Source organism: Taeniopygia guttata, chromosome 6 (assembly GCF_048771995.1).
Source record: "Taeniopygia guttata chromosome 6, bTaeGut7.mat, whole genome shotgun sequence".
NCBI lineage: Eukaryota > Metazoa > Chordata > Aves > Passeriformes > Estrildidae > Taeniopygia > Taeniopygia guttata.
The window spans coordinates 1,411,325-1,431,271 of NC_133031.1; the positions used below are offsets into that span (position 1 = coordinate 1,411,325).

Below are 19,947 nucleotides of genomic sequence, written 5' to 3' on the forward strand. Positions count from 1 at the left end.
GTGTTATCAGCTGGTTCACCTCCCCCCATGGTCTGCTGTCTAAAAAAGGCTGGTGCTGCCTGGCTGGCTTTTGCTTTGCTTGCTTGCTTGGCTTGCTTGCTTTGCCTGCTTGCTTGCTTTGCTTCCTAGTTAGGTTAGCTAAGCAGTCCAATTCTTTCCCTGGACTGTTGCTTTTTCCTTTCCTCTTCCTGAATACCATCCAACCTGCTCTGGACTGGGATCTGGGAAACACCAAGGAACACCAGGAGCCTGCATTTTGTGATCTGCAGCAGCCATCCCCAGTGCTGGAGAGCAATCCCCAGCGTCCAGACCCGGGCGACCACTCCCAGGAGAGACTTTCTGGATTTGTTCATCTCTTCAGAAAGGGTTTTGTTGTCATCGGGTGTTGTTAATTGTTTTGGTGCTGAGGAGTGCTTTGTTCGTTGAATAAACAGGTTCTTTTCCACTTCTCTCTCAGGAAATTTTTCCCTGAACCAGGTGGGTGGGGAGGGGCCGTGGGGGTTTATTTCCTGGGGGCTCCTTTCAGAGGGTTTTCCCCAAATTTGCCCTAAACTAGGACAATGGAGAGGCAAAACTATTGGCTAACCTGTATGAGCAGCAGTATGCCAGCCAGGGCTGAGGTGCACTGAGAGATGCTGAATGACACTGCCAGTGCCCTCTTAAGGAGAAAGACAGTTTGGATTCCCAAAAGTAGCAAAACATCATTTGCCAAAGGTATTGAATTGAAAAACACGTGTTAAAAAATGCTACATAGTTTTGGAAGAAGGAAGTGTGAAAACCATTGGCAGGCTATGCAAACCGTGAAAGGTCCTGGTTTAATTAAAAAAGTTTGGAACAGCCTCCAGTCATAATTTCAGCAGAAAACAGCAGTTCAGCACGGTTTCTGTTGTTCACTGTGCTCCCAAGGTGAGCATTTGTGCATAGTTTTTCTCAGAAGTATGCATACTCCAGGAAGAAAACTGAAATAAAATATTACTAAATAAAATTAATTATATAGGAAATATAGTAAGAGTGTTTATAACCCTGCAGCTTCTGGGAACAGTTATATTTTATTTGATGGCATCTCCATGGCCTGACTCTTGGCCATAAAGAAACCAAAGGTTCTTTCTCTGTGGAAATTATTTCCTGTGGTTTGATCACTCAGAGAGAAGCAAGTCAGACATTTGGTAGGATGAAGAGAAGAATAAAAACTAATTCAGGAGAAGTGATTCTGGAAAAATAAAAGCTTTAGCTCTCTGAAATAATCATGCCTACTTCTGCACGGAAAAGGGTGACTACAGCAAGGGCTACAGTTCTCAGTCCAGGGAGGAGGGGAAAGCAATAATAAAGTAATGATTTTGGAATGACTGAAGTAATATACTTCAGTAGAGAAAATTCTAACTATACTTCTTCTCCCCAGCCTAGAATGTACCAGTGGCATCCTAAACAACCAAAGCCAGACACACAGTCTGGGGAGCCTGTAGCTGATTTGGGTACAGCTGAGTAGCACATCAACCTGGATTTCAGGGTATGCTGTGCCATCACCTCAGCTACACAACGACAGCAGACACATCCAGAACACAAAGAGACAAAACATGGTTTGCCTCCAATGTTTATGAACTTATTATATATGTGAATATAAAAGAAAATAGTTTGTGTTATAAAATCTCTTTGTTTTGGAAAACATGACTTAAGGCCTCAAATATTTCCCATTTCATATTCTGATAGAGAAACCTTTATATACAAATTTGATAGTATTGCTAAGGGAAAAGAAATGGGGGGAAGATGGCAGGGAAGTCCCTGTACCTCATTTCCTTCTCTGGACTGCCCACTTGCCTCCCAGCAAGATCAGAGTGGCAGCTGAGACAGCAGCACCCCATTCACTGCAGTCATCTCATCCCAGCAGCCACAAGCAGCCCCCTGAGGTATCACCACCTCTACAAAGCCTATTCAGCCTCAAAAGCAATTCCCACTGATCTGCTTCCTTTTTATTTCACTACCTCCAACTACTTCTCATTTTTACGTACCCCCATTAAGTGCTATCTCTATTATCAAGTTCACAAACTCGGCAGTGACAACTCCAGACTTCTGTTTCACCAGCCAGGTCACCAGGGCATTAACTGCCATACATCCATTCTCAGATAATAAATTGTCAAGAGAAAAATGGGAGAACATCATACTCTGAACACGACTGATCTCTTGTAAGCAAAACTTCCATTTGAATCAGCATTAAATTCACAGGGGAAAAAAAGTAACTAATATTTTACGTCTAGTTTCTGGTCGTAATTAAATCACTGCTGTGCCTACCCTTCCAATGAAGGGGCTGATAACTGCAAAAGTTTCCAGTCTTATTTCTTGGAAGCCCTCCAAAGGTTTAAGCTTCTAACTTCTGCTAATTAATTCAGGAGGAACCTGAACATATGGTGTTATAGCCAAAAATATATAGCATATACAAAATATAGCAAATAAATCCCATAAAAATAGGCCTATATTTTAAAGGGTAAGAAGCTGGGAGAGGTGTTTTGCCTTTTTAATGACTGCTTCTTTATTTTCCTAGGAGACATTGCTGGGTGCTCTCACCCAACAACAGCTTGAGAAAAATAAACATAAAAACAAGACTTGCAGAAGACGCTGAAGATCGAAGGCAGATCCGGCCTGGCCCCTTATGCCCTCACAGCCTGGGCACCTCTCTCCTGTGCCCCAGGACAAGGAGGAGGTGCTGAGCCATGGCAGTGGAGCAGCCCACTGCCCTGCAGGGCTCCAGGGCTCCTGCTGCCCTGCTCGGGGCTGAGCCCAGCTCTGCCCACCCTGCCAAATGCTGAGCACCCCCGAACAGCTGCAGGCCAGCCCGGCTCTGCTCACACACCCACAGGAGATATCCCACCACAGCCCTTCCAGCTGCCCTGGAAATCCGCCCTGCAAGCTGTCAAATTACTGCCTCAACTCCCTTTTACACTCCTGATGCCTCTGCTGGCAGGAGCTGATACTTGAGAGTTCTGAAATCTCTTCGTCCTCTGACCACAGCCGACCCTAAAGATGAAAGGCAATAGATGGCTCTTTCTGGCACAAGACTAACAGCTTGTCACTAGAATTGGGTTGCATTTGCTGTAATGTACACTGTGATTTGTAGCTGATTTGCTTCTGGTTCTGGACAGATGTGGGAATCCAGGGCTTCCCTCTGGCTGCCCTGGCAGGTCTGGGACCCTGGCAGGGGTCAGGAACCCCCCTGGACAGAGCCCCCAGAGACACTGTCTGTGATCTCTGTCCATGGAGAGGAGTTTCCAATCTTACAGGATGAATTACAAGCTTTGAGTGTTTGATAAGAGTAATAATTAAGTGTGGCACAGGTGCAAAAGTAAAATTTTAGGTTTCTAGATTAGGGGTTCAGAGGGGACAAGATGGAGGAATTGGGTGTGTCTTGTCCTTTTTCTCCTTCTTCATGCCCTCCATGTTTCACTGTGGTGTTGGCATTTTTCTGTTGGTTCAGGCTGGGGACACACTGTTCAATGTAGATGATAGATATTGGCACATTATTGTAAATATAGCACAGGTAGTTTCTGGTATTTAATGTTTGTACCATCCCACTGAGGGCAGAGCCCCACACGCTGCCCTGCAGGACAGAGCTGCGGCAGGGCAGCAGAACATGTTAGAGATAAACAGAATAAACAACCCTGAAACCAGCACAGATGAATTATGGCTGCTTCTTTGGCAACGGGGCAGAAAGACAGAGACTTTCTACAATCTTGGAATCATCAATACCCACAGATTCCGACAGACAGACTTCTGCCAGAGGCTACACAGATCTGTTTGTCTGCCTTATTTGTGAATTTGCTATATTTGAGTATGTTGCCATTTTATTAATTTGTTGACTATACATTTGAGGTATGGACAATAGGTCCTCATGATCTTCTTTGCCCAATCAACAGACATCTCAATCTCTTCACTTGTTTTTCAACTTTTATGCTAAGGGTTGTAGTACAAGATACTCTGAAATAACTGTTACACTAATTGCAATATTGCTAAGAATGCAAGGAATTCTCTGAAATCTTACACAGAACGACAGGAAAAATAAAAAACAAGCACCAGGGGCTTCCTCTGATTATTTTGAGGATCTCCTGTCTTCAAGTAAATACCAGTCACATTTGGACACAGGGACGGGGAGGTTGTGTCAGTGCTGCTTTGCCCTGTGCTTATCCATGCATGAGGTATGACTAACACATCAGCACAAACTAAGCATTTCTACACAAACAGCACAACTAAGCCCTACTGTTTAAAATGGAGCACATTTTCTTGGACTTCAATTTATAAAATTCTTTTAGGATGTGGAGCATGTAATTGCTCTAATCAGAGGAATTAATCTTCACAGCTTCCCTGACTATAAGGCATCCTACAGCAAGCAAGAAATGATTCAGAAGTGGCTTCACATAGTCCAGCAGTAAGTCAACTAAACACATCACACAAGTAAATCACCACCAGAATTTTTAAGCTGAAGAGTTTTACGCAAGACTTTTAATCAGATGACTGGGAGAATTCTCTTTGTGAGAATGTGTCTGGAATTCTACCTGTATACATGAAATTTAGGAGTCATTTCCCATTCTAGCTGCAAATGACTGTTTGTTTAAAATAAATTAAAACATCATCTTAAATTAACTTTCAAGTCCATATGAAAAAGGTGCTATTCATAAAAAAGGTTCAATTTCTCAGCCCTGCTACTTGTATCATAATTTGGTTTTCTTGCAGGAAAATAAGAATTTTTTAAAAATGGGTTGCAAGCATTGGCAATATAAAAAGTTGAAACTTAGAAAGGTCAAATGTCAAGCTAAAATAATTTTTGTCACCTTTCTTTTAAAAGTCCTACTGTAACTGTTAAGCTCAATAAAAAGACAGTATTATGTTCATTTTAAATTCTGTTCCAAGGAAATAGAAGTTGCACAAATGAAGTACCTTTTTTAAAAACAGTTTTTAAATGAAAGAACAAACTGTGAATGCCTCACCCTTCCACAGAAAGATGCAATAGATAAACTGTGAAATAATTACACATGCTTATAGTATAGAAAGATATCCACAATGTAATTATCTCACTGAGAGAAGGAAGAAATAATAACAGAACATCTTTCTGTCCTGACATTTGATAAAAAGCTTTTATTTTTCCAGAAATTCCAAGAACAGTTTCAGGGGCTTAGAAGTCTCTTCTGCCTGTACCAGAGCATTCTGAATGTCATGTGCTGCCTGCAGTGAGCAGCAGCACTCAGAGATCAGAGAAAATGTATGTTTTGGCTCTGACAGCAAAGGCAGAGTACAGAAGTGCCTAAAACGGTTGTGGTTAAGAAGCAACAGGTGACACAAAAAAGAACACAAGACTGCAAAAACAAAGCTGATGCAGGCCTGTCTATGTACCTGTCCTCTTCCTGCTGTTAAGGCTGACAAGCAGCTCCAGTTTATCCTTTCCCTGCAGTATCTCTACTCCAGTTATGAGTAATAGCAAAACCTGTTTCCTGACTGCAGCTGTACATGAACCAGCTGTACTTTGCCACAGAAATGCTGCAGAGGAAAGGATGAGATGTTGTGCTCATTATTTTGGCCATTAGCTGCTCCCTGTACTGATTTACAAGTATTTACAACGCTTTGCTAACCTGCACAGAGCAGCCATGTGAAGGGTGTGCCTCTGATCCACCATCCTCTGCAGCTGCACACTGCCACCACCGGGACCTGCGGCACTGAGGGAATTCTAACTCTTTAATCCCTAGCAGAAGGATCTAAATCAGACTCTTTATTCATGACCTACTGTGTTTGTTTAATAATACTACTATTGCTGGCAATTGTGCCTACTACAGGAAAAATTAATCCATTTAGCTTGCAGGGAAATTGGATATATATAAATACTTGAAGTAATACTGTCACAATGCCAAACTGTTAAACTATTTTTATTTCTTTAAATGTTTCTGTTTTGCTTCTAAGACTTAGATCCACCAGGTGATTTTCCCTTTGGAATAAGGGTTGCATAAAGGAAGTAATATATTTGGAATTTACAATTTTTTTTAGAAATGTTGCTATTGATGGATAACTATTTAGCAGTAACTATTAGAACGATATTGAGTAGCAACTGTCAAATCAGATGAAAAATACTTGCTGTTGTATGTATTTAAGAACCAGCTGAAATGATTTCTACTATAAAAGTGGCAGAAGCATCCACAAAAGTATCATATGAAATATCACATTCTATGTAGGTATCATTAATAAAGACACAGTAGTAGTATGAAGGAAATTCAGGCTTAGTCACAAGCTTTTGGGATGGACAGGAGGACACAGACACTGGATTTCTGCCTTCAAAATCCTGACTTATTTGTGTAAATATTAGAAGCTCTGTGACATTCAGGCAGAAGGAGCAGTATCAGCTGATTGTACTACATGGTTTAACTTGACACCCCTCTCAAGGATCCATCACAAAACTGCTGAGTTTATTTGAGAGCAGCACCTGCCCGAGGCCATTGCACAGGAGCCCTGGCAGGACAGTCAGGTCCCCGAGCACTGCAAACCCTTTCACTGCCCTGGCACCACAGCAGCTCATGCAATTCTGCTGCTCCTTTTAACAGCAGAATGTACCAGCTTAACCTGCCCTGCTGGAACACGGAAATCCTGCTGGCTCTGTTCAACAAGGCATAGATGATAAATACATGCAAGCATACACACACAGCTGAACTGTGCTTGCTCAGGAAACAAATTCACCTTACAGAACATCTTCCTGTAAGTTACACAAGCAGAAGCTGCTCTTAACACAGAACCCAAAGGAGAGGTTGACCTTCTTTGCCCAAAAACACTATCTCCAAAATAACTGTCCTTTCTAATAACTCAACTGGAAAGCAACTCTGTTAGCAAAACATTTACAACCTTTAATCTTTAAGTGATTTTTAATGAAATAATTTAAAGCTGAAGTTGTTTGTTCTCATCTAAGGCTTATGATGCAAACACTGAGCAGCTATGAACTCTCAAAAGCATCCCAGACTCCTTAATGAAGCAGTGCTGAACAGTGAATGCCCCAAGATGAGCAGGGAGGGAAAGGGGCAATTCCTACATGTATCTCAAGCTGCACTGTGACTGCAATGACACTTGGTTCAGGGGTTAGTAATAAAGGAACCATTACCTTTTGTGGCACTGACGAACCAGGTTGGTGATGGGAACAAGACTGAGCAGGAGAGCTGGGATATGGGATTTCAGCATGGGTAAGAGTGATTGGATGGAGCTGATACAAATCTGAGGGCTGGAAGAGCCAGAAAAAGGCAAGGAAGGCAGCAGATTTCAGGATGCAAAGAAAAAGCTCCACAGAATTTCAAAAGCATCTGGCTGCTGGATGGGAAATAGGAGGATCACAGGTAACTCTGAACTGGAAAGGGGCACCAGGAAAAGTAAATCAAATAGTGAGTTATGGTGAGGAGTTTAATGGATGAACTTGACTAGGAATAGAACCCTCTTCTGCCCTCTTTCTTTGTCATCTGTGTGTCTCATGGTCTCTTCGAGTCCAGTAACTACAGAACTGCCATCTCGATTTGCTTTCCCAAGCAAAGACAGAAGCCCAGATGAATTAAGGCTGTGAATGAAGACTGTGGCTATTACCAGGTGAGGAGCCCCACCCGACAAGGCAGCCACACTTGGTGGGAACCAGGAGTACTACCAAGAGAAAAGTTTAGGCAAGCTGCAATCCTTGAAGTACTAGAGAGTTACATTTAGTCTTATTACAAAGATAAAGGGGACAGCTTTTGGAGGATGACTTTGCTAGATTTATTTTTTTCTAGCCTTGTTAATTTGTTTTGCTATTTTCACTATATTTCTCATATTAACTCCAATACTGATGCCATTTTAGAAACAAATGTCAAGTAGAAAGAACAAATATGAGACGCTTTCTGAACAGTTTGCTGAGAGCTGCACTCTTTTGTTTAAAGAAAGCATTCATATGGCCCCAATTGGAATCTACCAATCTACAGAATGAGTAAGGGGTAGAAGCCCAGCGATTCTCATTTACTCTTTACACCACAGAAAAGTGAGAGGGATCCTCCCAGAGCCTTCAAAAGGCACTGTGAATCCTGAATCCATGGGCTGCACGTTGTCAGGGCAGGCTGTGCAACATCCCAGCCCGGCCAATTACCAGCACTGGTGTCTCTGTGGTGCATGTACAGAATCACCTTCGACACAGCAGCAGGCTCTGCCTCGTGTTCCAGTCTTACCTGAGCCCTAGTTGTAAGTTTCCTATCATCAAAGTGCAGAGACATCCTGCAGTTCTCTGTTTGAAGGAACTTTCCCCTGGTGCACAGGGTTCAAACAGCAAACTATTCTCAAAGCTTGATAGCAGAGCTCCCTTTATATTTAAACCAGTGACCATTCCTTGCTCCTTCTCAACAGAAATTACAAGTTCCAGTGTTGTGATCCAAAGCACTGCTTGAATTAGATACACATTCCCTTATATGAGCAATAGGGACTTAGGTATGTTTATTGGCAAATATCTTTTTAATTGTAGGTCTGCTTTGACAGTGGAAAACAAAGATCCTGCTCCATTTAAACATAAAGCTTCGAGAAAAAAAGAACAAAACAAATGCAACCCTGGGATTTTCTTGTACATTTTTAGCCAATCAGGGCAGAAATTAGAGTGTTTTCACTAAAATATTATGAAAACTGTTTTAGCAGGTCAGGCCATTTCTTGCTATTTACTTACACAGAAGACAGAGCAAAAAAACCCAGAACTTTGAAAACCACTTACTGAGATTAAATAACAATGAATGCAAGGTAATACCATATGAGGAATAACAGCAATCAGCTTACATAATGAGTGACTCAAATACACAAATTTAGTATTTGTCTGAGTAGCTTCTGATGTAACAAATACAAAATGTCAGGATCTTTTCTTTCTTCCACGTTCAAGAACTTGGGGGTTACAGAGTGGCGCGCTCAGACCCTAAAGTGAGCTGATGTTTGCTGTGCGTTCTGCAATATTCATCCCTGGGTGTCCAAAGAAGGGAAAGGAGCTGGGGAATGGTCTGGAGCAGCTCAGGGAGCTGGTGGGGCTCAGCCTGGAGAAAAGTGGGCTCAGGGGGATCTTCTGGCTCTGCACAACTCCCTGGCAGGAGGGTGCAGCCAGGGGATACAGAGCTCTGCTCCAAGGGGACAAGTGACAAGATGAGGGAATGGCCTCAGGTTGCACTAAGTGCACTAAGGGGACGTTTGTGTTAGATATTAAGGAAAATTTCTCCACTGAAAGGGTAGTCCAGCATTGGAAGAGGCTGTCCAGGGAAGTGGTGGAATCACCATCCCTGGAAGAGTTCAAAAACACATGGATGTGGCACTTTAGGACATTGTTTAGCAAATGAACATGGTGGTGCTGGGTTAATGGATGGATTCAATGACCTTAAGAATCTTTTCCAACCTAAACAATTCTATGATCTGTTCCCAGATTTACACAGGGCAGGAAATGAAGAGCCAGCTGTGCTTCTCAGCACTTACAACTGCCACCTTTGATAAGCAACAAGAGGAAGAGCCACAAGAGCTCACCTATTACTGAGACAGATGCAAATCTTCCTTTTACTAGACTTCATCTGGCATCATTAAAGAAGAAACAGAATTTCTTTCTGAAGGAGATATTTAAAACAAGTTTTACAACAGATTGCAGACTTCTCCATGCAGGTCTTTACCCTCCCTCTCACTTGCACGTGGATTTGGAAAGTGCCAGTGTAATAAAATGCAACAGCTGCCTTCCCCAGAAAGAGCCTGCAGCAGAGCCCAGCTCTGTCCAAGCTGGCTCAGCTCGATGCAACCCTGCTCACTGACATCCACAAAGATACAAAGATAACGTTCTTTGTCTTTTGCACGAAAGAATTGTTTCATGAGGCAGAAAGTGTCCTGGAAGAGTGGTTGTGTGTACCTGTCAGCAACTGTTTTACTGCTAACTAGACCAGGGGGAGAAAGAAGTACAGACACCACCACCAATATCTTCCTTTGTTATAATCAACTTGGTTATAGAGCTTTATATATAATTTAGTTCACAGCATGGCAGGAAAAGCTCCTGCACTTAAACTTGTCTCCTGTTGTAAGGCCATCATCAAACACACACTGCCAGCAGAAAGAAATACCAGCTTTGAGAGCTATCTGCTCTGGTATTCCTCATTCTTTAAACTACATCTAGCAGCACAAGACTTCTCAAGAAAGCAACAGCAATAATGGGATATAAAATATGTATGAGTCTGTGTACTGTCAGACATGGGCTCTGTACAGAGTGTTTCATGCTTGACAGCATGCTCTGATAGAAGTAGACAGAACAACAGATGAGAAATCTACAGCTTAAAATCAAGGTTTTGTTACCTTTTCCCTTTCACTGAGAGCAGAAATAGAGTGCTAAAGCATGTGCAAAAACCCTACCAACAAATTAATAAGAGAGGACAAAGGCAAAAAATTAGGGATAAGCATAGTCCAAAATATTAAATCCCCCAACACTTCAGTGCCCCTACCTGATGTGTTGCATTAACTGAGGCACTCAATTGTGCAGAAATGCTGAGAGCTGGCTGACATTAAACTCTGCATTTGCTGCTCCAGTATTACAATGGCCTCCAGCATTTCTAAATACACAAGAACCATTTTTCACGTAATTACCTTGTGAAGTCAGTCATCTCCATCATAATCACACACATCCTCTTGGCCAGAACAATTATGTCATTGCTGGTATCATCCCAGATTTCAATCTCTGCATCAAGCTTACTCTTGACTTTTTTGAAGTCAGCCACTTGCTCAGCTATCTTTTCCTTTTCAGCTTCTGGCAGTTGAGTCATCTTAGCCTAAAACAGAATAATTTGATTTGTAAAGCATCTATGTCAGAGCATTTTATTAAAAAAAAAACCAAAACAACAAACACTGCACATTAATAAATACATAGTTTAAACACATTATGGCCTGAGCCAACTGTTTGAGTTTGAATACTTCTAAATTTCAAAATTTGTAAGTTGTCACTGGGTAGGACCAAATAATCTCAGTGTAATGGGGACAGTGGTGTTCCTAAAATCATTTGTTTTAACATAGTGAAAGAGAGAGAAGATTAAATTCTTCTAAACGGTCTTTATGAAATCTGACTGAAAATTTTTCCAATTTCTTAGGGCTAAGGAGCCTAAGTAGTTTTGAGTATGATACATCTGAAAGTTATACAATGCAGTATTGATTCAGGTACAAAATAATCAATGAAAAGGGTTAATGGTCCTGAAACTCACCTATGCTTATTCTCTCTTCTGAGAGGGTTCTATATTATCATTCTAGGAACTGAAAAAGATTTAATTGTTCAAATATGCATATTCTGTCTTTGCAGAAGACAAATAGGTGACAGAAATCAGGATGTGAATAAGATTACCAAAAGCCCCTCAAAATGTAGCACTATCAGAGAAATGTTTTTGTTTAATGCTCTCCATGAGCCTGCTGCAGTCATGGGCCAGACACCCCTCCTGTGTCAGCAACAGGCCAGGGAGTAGCCATGGGCTGGGATATTACATGGCCACATGGAAATCCTGGCCCTTCATCCCCAGAAGAGAGGAGCCATGCTGGTCCTGATGGCTCTGTTGCTATCTCACACCTTCCCCTTCAGGCTACCAGGAACTCACAACTACACACAGCAATTATCAACATGTTGTCATTAATCCATAATTACACAATAAATATTTTGTGACTTGTTTAGAAAACATTCTTGCTTAGAAAACATTATCTACCACCAGTAAAATGGAAAGTTAAGGCCATGGTTGAATTGCTTCCAATTAATAAAATGGGTAAGCAGTTCTGTACATAATATGTATGTTTTCCAAGCCATGTCTTTTCAGAGGTTTTATTTATGCTAGAATCACTGTCACAGGGTTAGCTTTCTCACTTAGACAAATTACTGAAAATTACAGGTTTCTCAGCATGTACCTGTAATTGCAGTCACAAAATCATACAGAATCACTGAATGTTTAAGGGTGGAAGGAACCATCTTACAGTGATCAGAATTACCCTACAGTCACAGAATTAGAAAGCCCAGCTATTTGGAGGCTACTTCTCCCATGTTGTTAAAAAATCCCAAAATGGCCTACAGAGGGAAGAGAACTTTTGTGATCTCATACATGCTTGCTGATGGGTGGATGTCTGGCGTATTTCCTAGCTCCCAGTTTCAATCCTGTTTTGAGTTCAAGATCACAGGCCTAGATCTCGAAACCACAAGAAAGATGACATTTTAAGGAAAGAACTGTGACATAGAGCATCCTGCTATCTGCCAACAATAATGAGCTTCAGGTGGAAGAGACATTATCCACTGGAACAAAGGGCAAAGGAAATTATAATTCTGACCTTGTCTTTTCTCTCCTTTCCCTCATGCTGCTTTAAAACCATGTTCAATTAAAAAAAGCAATTGTATACAGAGCCTTTTAAGCACAGATTTAACTTTGTATCAAAATAAGCAGCATAACCATAATTGTGAAATAAAGATCTAAACTAAATGACTGTTACATGAGTGCAGGTTTATTCTGTCAAGCAAGAGAAAATTTTTTTTTTTACTACTTCTAAGACAAAATGTTATTATTACAGTAGCAGGTAACAGAGAAAGGACTAGGTGAGAGAAGAAGTTATATCTGTGATATTTTCTTCTATTAAAAAAAAAAACGTATGAAATTTTTTCTTAAATTTCCCTAACTTAACTTTTCTGAAGGCTGTTTGTCCCTGGTAGCTGAAGTCTCCAACACTGGAGTTTGTGTTATTTGAGTTGTCTCCTTTGCAACCTGACTGACCCCGTGTTTCCTTTCATTACCTTTCCATGTTTTAGTCAGTTCTCCAGCAATGAAACAGAACTTTTAAGGTCATGTAAGGACACATGGGGGGTAACTAAGTGGTGATGATTTGGACTCTTCTCTCCCTGGTATATTGCTGGCCAGCGACATCCCAAGCCTAAGAACTGGCCTTATGCCTACCTGTGTTTCAGGCTGCTCTCCAAGGATTTGACTTTCACATAAACTTTGATTATGCTCTTAAAACATCAGATGGACGTATGTTTTTTCTTTCTTCACCCCTAACACCCAAGTGACTGGCCAGATCCACACCAGCACCATTCTTACCACTTACAAGGACCAGGAAGGAAAGAAAGGCAACAGAAAGCAGCACAATACATTCAAGCAAAATCAAAGAATCTCCCTTGAAAATTATTTAACACTTCCAGCTTTGTAGGCTGCAATATGTCATTTAACTACAGAGAAGAATAGAGGAAAACACTGGTTTCTGCAACTCTGTAGGCTGCAACAAAACAAACCCCAGTTTCCCAAATGAGCACATGAAAAACTTCTCAGGGCTTTTACATACAAGAACACAAAATAACCTGCTCTTCACATACTTATAAGAAAATGTTCTTCACACAGTTATAAGAAAATGTCAGAGATCCCAGAAGAATGGATTTGTGTCCCTGCTTTATCTTGAGAGCTGAGGCTTTCATTCCACCAGAGCCTCAGCAGCCAGGAGAAGCCCTCTGGTCTGTTCCTCCTCTCCTGCTGCAGTCAGCTGAACATTTGGTGAAAAAGAACAGGACCCCTGCAAATCACTCAAAGTACAGCAATATATTTCACAACAGTTTCACAATAGCTCCAATCATGACTTTTACCTGTCTTTTCCTTGAACAAACTGTGCAGACCACTGTCATAAAATGCACATGTGAGCTGAGCCCTGAGCAACCTGAGCAGGTGAGTGGCATCCCTGCTGTGGAACTAGGGGATGTCTGAGGTCCGTTCCAAACCATTCCCGAGTCCGATTCTGTGGGAATGCCAGTGTGTTCATAAGTGAATTCACAGAGATGCCACTGAGTCAAAGGTACTGTTAAAATGTCCATGACCTTTTACTGCTGCTTTTCCTACCGAGGGAATCACTATGTGAGTTTGGATGAAGTGGTAACAGCGATATGTTGGATATTCAGCATTCACAGCTAAGTGAATACACGTCCCCAGAGATGAACTGCGTGGGTGTGTGATGCTGACAGTGGGGAGAAGCTGTGTTTCTTTCAATACTTAACCACCTGCTGTCACAGCTGCATTCTCCCCATTTCAAGAATTGCAGCAAGCCTGCTGAAGTGCAGCATTCCTTAAACAAGTTCAGAGAGTGCCTCATTTGTTCTGCCATGACAGTTCTGCTGTCTTTTTAGATGCAATATAATTGCATAAACCAGATAAAGGGGTAAAAGTATTGGGAGATAGCAAACAAAGTGTTTAATGCCATTTTTGCATCAGCCTTCACTAAGAAGGTTGGCTTAGATGATGCAACTATGGCATATTAAATGTAATTTCTCTTTCTCCCAAGGCCATAGGCCTATAGATCAAAAAGCATCATCCTAAGTCTGGGCTTCACCAGAGCTTTGCCACTGGCTCTCATGTCATCCTTACAAATAACCTGGAGAAATAAGGTCTAGATGTAATATCCAGTGGGTGGATGTAATATTGGTTAGAAAACTGCTTGCAGAGCACTTATCAAGAACACACACCGAGCCAAGGGATCCATCAGGAAAAGTTGTGAAGGGAGCTGCATTAGTCAGTGTTTCCACAGAACCAATAGTCCACACCACACTCTCAGTGGAAGAGGCCTGGTTTACAACTCAAAGTGAACTTGAGAACTGATCTGGAAACATCACAGGGTGTGTAGTGCAGCTGAGACAATGATAGGGTTTACCCCTAAGAAAAATCACTGGCACACACACAGAACTGAGACAGAACCAGCCATAGGCAGTTGTGTGGGTGGGAATTTGTGGTTGACAAAAGGTTGTGCTCATGGCAGAAAGGCAAACTGCATACAAAGCTCCTTGTGAACTACGCACATAGCAGGAAATAGTGCAAATTTCTCACTTGTGATGTTGAGATCACAGGTGGCCTCACACACTTGGCAATATAAATAGTCTGGACACAAAATTCAAGAATTCATTAACCAGCTGCAGAGCACCCAGAACAGAGAGAGACTAAAAGAACATACAGGAAACTCAACCCTGAAGAATAAATCAAGGTTACTGGAGTTCTTCACCAGGAGTTTCCAAAAAAGGCCATAGAAAAAGGTTGCACAAGTACATAAAAAAAAATACATAAAGAAAGGAACCTCACTCTCTGTGTCCATTACAGATGAGTGCTAATGTGTTAATTGCAATATATGAGGTATAAGGACAAAAACTTTCCAATAAACCATCAATTCCAGTAATGAGCTAAGTAGCGAGAGCAATGGAATTGTTCATATATATATGTGTGTCAAGAAGAAGTGTATTTATTCTGCCCTGGGCCAAATGGCTGGATTAGCCAAGTTCTTGAGGTTCTTTCCAGCTCTACTTTGTAGAAGTATATAATATACTGCTACAACCTTGAGTACTTCAGTAACTTCATCTCTTTACGGAAATTGGGTTAAAAATTGGCAAGAAAATGAAATGCTTTTGATAGATCATGACTCCTGACATGGAATCTTTTGCTACGTATCAGGTGTCAAAATTACTATTCATAGAACCCACTCAAAATTACAGTAGTTATTTTCATTATGCTTGAATTCTTACCAATATTTCATGCTTGTATAGGGCTTTGTTAAAAATCAAAAAAATATTCCAAAATTGCCTTTTTTATTAACAAAGTAGGACATGCTTCCTGTTAATGTACATTAGCATTTTATTTAATGTAGGAACTTAGATGCACAATATTTGCCACTTAAATAAAAATTTATTTATGAAGGCAAACGTAGCTTCCCCTCTAACTATTTTTTATGCAAGTATCAACAGCTCTTCGTGGTCTTTGCTATTTTATCCAGGCTTTCCTCTTAGAGTTTAGTATATTTTTAGAGCTATATAATTAATCACTGTATTTAAAATGCAACACAAATGCAACAATGAAATAACTTAGCCTGGATTTTTTCATTCACAGAACACATTGAATCAACTCTTTTTCAGCATGGAATTTTTGCACAAACACAGTGTGCAACAAAACTGTATTAAAAATTATCTTAATCTCAGACATTTTTGTCCATGCATTCACAAAACTGTCTGCAGAACTCTGAGAAAAAAAAAAATGTGGACATGTGGCTGCCTGAAAGAGTTCTGCTCTTGGCAACCCTAAGTGGATTAAGTTGTGAGCTAAAACATTTTGCCTCTTCCTCAATATGATGACCTTAACCTGCAGCAGCAACTCTGAAATTAAGCTAAGCTGTTCTCATCACTAATTTAGTAACTTCAAACACTTAATGTACTTTTTCCTGATCATTAACATGTACATTGTTCTCTATGTCTAAAATTAACTGGGCAAAATCTTACTCACCCCTCTCTTCAACACACAATCCCACAATAACAAGCCACTACCTCCCTCAGTGCAATTACACTGATCATGATAGCATAAATAAATCTGTCATAAGCTTCCAGAGCTGACTACACAAATTACACACAACCACCAGAGGAAGAGCTAACTTTCAGCTGGGAAAAACTGCATTAGTCCTTGGATTCATGAACAGTACCTGTTTCTATAGCAGCTAAGGGTTTGATCCTAAGGAGCCTCCTCTTCAAGGATGTAAAATCACCCTACAAACAATCATCAGCTTTTATCCAGTTTAAGTACACAGAAATCTCACAGCACACTGCCCAAGTCGACTTGTATCCCCCAGTATGGGATGGTGCCACAGGCACTATTATATTAATGTCAGAAAAGGGAAATTATCTGAGGGGAAAGATCAATGAAGTAACATTTTCAAGATGAGTGAGAAAGATAAGTACGAGGTCAAATCTTAGTCCTACTATCTCACCACTAATCTCTGCTCTCTGTCTTTATGGAGATAGAGTCTGAAGGTGTGATTAATAATACATGACTTTTTCATACATAAGGGAAACAAGATTTGCTAGTTAAGATGTAGCATTTGTTACAAGTGGCATACACACATCACATCTGGTATTATATGCTGTGATAAAAACAGAAAGAAAAAAGGCACCAGTTCCCCACTGGAGCAGTGAGAGATGTGACATCGAAGAAATTACAACACTCTTGACAAAGCAAGAGGAATCAAGAGTGCTCCTATGCAGAATTAATATGGAGCCAGATATGTATAAATTAAACTGAATTATTATAGCTGAAATGCCCAAGAGAAAGAACTCAAGAAGGAAAAAAGGCTGCTCTGCAATCTTGCCAAAGGACTTCTGAAGCACAGTCACTCCTGGCGTCAGCACTGCACACAACAGCCTTCCAAGAGGACACAAAGCTGCTGCACCACACAAAACCACACACTGCCCGAAGCTTAACATCTATCTTCCCTACAAAGATCCCTCATATTGCTAAACAGCTTCTGGGCATAAATCTTCAAATACCAATATCAAAGAGCACTCCAAACAAAGAGGCCTACAATCACTGTTCTTGTTTGCTGCTGCTGCAGCAGCAAACAGATTTGTTAAGACATCTTTTTTTTAAATAAAGTTTGTGCAGGTGTCTGTCAATATCCTACTCCAGCCTAAGTGCATAGGTATATAATTCAGTCAAAGCTATAATTTTCTACTGCTTTTGGGGGGTGATGTGCCATTTATGGCCCTAATAACAGGACCTGAAATCTGGGAAAATTGTTTCTAAACTATAGAATCAGGCTTTAAGCCATGACCTCTATCTAGATGCCACAAAAAGGAACATTTACAGTAGCTCTACTGTTTTAGGGAGAAATGGGGGCAAAATAGAAATGCTCATACTATAACGTTTGTCGGAACTCAAAGTGTCCCTCAGACATTTTCAGAGGTTCCAGGCCTTGGTCAGAAGCATTTTAGACCCAGGCAAGCAGCTGAAAACAGCTGTGATTTTGAGTTTGAGCCATGGAATGAGTTACCAACTTTGAAGGTGGAACAAGCGGTCACAGAAGGTTAGATGGTATAGTAAAAGTAGTTACAAATTAGAGGGGAAAATTTTTTAGTATTGTACAGGGGGGTTTTAACACCTGTACAGGGGGGTTTTACTTTGTACAGGGGGGTCAGGAGTTCTAAGATGGAGGAAAGTGGGCTGATCCTGTTCTTCCTCCTCCTTCTTCCTTACCTCCATGTTCTTGGTGATGTTGGCACTCACAGATTGGTTTAGAGTAGAAAAGCACATTGTAACATGGATAGTAGGTATTGGGGGAAATCTGTAAACATATAACACGCAATATATCATATAAAAGATAGCAGCAGCCCTGGGCGGGGGGAGAGATGACAAAGACACCGGACAGTGAGGGTGTCAGGAGAGTGTGAGTCTCTGCCTGGGCCGCTGACCAAACAGCCACAGCCCGCGAAGACAATCTTTTAGATAACCAGCAATAAACTGCCTTGAGACTGAACAACAAGAGCCTGCAGAGCTTTTCTTTGGAAGTAAAGGTTGGAGGAGAGACTTTACCACCACACGAGACCCCTGAATCAATCCCGGGGTTCTCACAATGTTAAAGTACTGGGGGGTTTTAGCTGTATTAACACAGTCCGTGTGTAACAGTCCCTTCCACCTCACAAGGAGAAGCACATCCCAGTGACATCTCCCCACAGCACCAGTCTGTACCTGTGATTGCTGACAGCCAGCTCCCTACCTGCCACTGTCTTCAGCATATACTTGCTTTGTGCCCTCTCAAGTATGTGTTATTTATGGTTTTCTTTCCAAAGAAAAGCACTCCCTTTAAAGAAGTACTCTGATTTAGCTGAGAAATAGACGACCCTGCGTGAAAATGTAATCTTTGAAAGCTTTAGTGGATCTTATTACATTTTGATACTAAGTACAAACTACTATTTGTGTCTTGCCAGCAAGCAACTTCACAGGAGAAGAGCAGAGCAGCACTTCCCCTGCCCACGGTGCTCCTCCATCGCGGCTCCACATACCCGGTCAGTCTTGCCCTCGGTCTGGACGCTGGTGCGGCTGCGCGCGTCGTGTTCCTCCTCCAGGTCAGACACATCCTCCAGCTCCTCGGGCGTCTGGGGAAAAGGCAGGACAGGGTTATGGTCTGCCAGACTGGGCAGTTGGGTGCTCGTGTCAAACAGCTCCCATCTGGTCTGAGCTGAGGGCTGACAAACACCAAGCAACCCTGTGTGCAAATTGGTGTGGTGCTGCTAGCAAAGATGTCTAACGAGAAACCTTTACATGACAAGGATGGAGTGGGAAGGTGTCACTTACCAGCTCTATTAAGCAGCACAAGCTCCTGCACAACCAGAAAAAGTGTCCTTAATTTGCTATTTTTATACATGGCATTATTTAATATACCACTGTCTGTTCCTTCGACACAAACTGCCAGTTGATGCTATGATTCTGTTTCATTTACGACGATAAATTCTCTATATAATCCAGATCTTCATATTTATTTACTGCTTCCCTTTTACCAAAATATTATTAAAAAGGGTTTCATGCACAAGTTCTGAATTTTATAATAAATAACACAGCAAAAACTGCACACTGAACATGGCTTTATAAAGGACACTAAATAAAACATTAAAAGCAAGTTTATTCTATCAGCAAAACAAAAACATAATGAAGCATACAAACTTTTTGGGATTGCGAATCACTTGTTATTGGTTCTGCCAATGCAATAGCGAACTCAAGAAACTTTCCTTTATCACGTAAATTCACACTTCTAAAAAGCAAAAATACACAGAACCAAGCTCTACAAAACTTGTGACAGATCTACCACCACCTTGACATCTGGAGTTCCAATCAGGGGGAAATCCTCATGTTCTGAGTCCCCCAAAAGCCTGACATTACAGGAGAAACATGACAAGACCAAGGCTATCAGATAACCTTAGAAAAAGGCAGAAAAAAACCCAGCCATTACTTTTACCCAATTTTCAGTCAAGTCATATGTAATGTTTTATTTCAGAATTGCTGTATATTCTCACCTTCATGTTTTTACTGTCAAGGCATATACAAAGAAGATCTATTGAGGGGGACACTGCAAGGTTCTGTCATTTTACTTCTGGGTCCATAGCACTGTAATGGGACTGCATTAAGC

General features: G+C 41.2%; 1 protein-coding gene across 2 annotated transcripts in view; it reads right to left on the reverse strand.

Annotated features, from left to right (window-relative positions):
- Positions 1 to 19,947, reverse strand: part of CTNNA3 (catenin alpha 3) — a 419,154-nt gene that overhangs the window by 42,267 nt on the left and 356,940 nt on the right. For both annotated transcript variants that reach the window (XM_072930782.1, XM_030275560.4), the window contains exons 14-15: positions 18,827 to 18,919; positions 10,612 to 10,793 (exon numbers count right to left, since the gene is read on the reverse strand). In XM_072930782.1, coding sequence (XP_072786883.1) covers positions 10,612 to 10,793; positions 18,827 to 18,919 — 275 coding nt within the window. The remainder of the gene's footprint in view (positions 1 to 10,611; positions 10,794 to 18,826; positions 18,920 to 19,947) is intronic.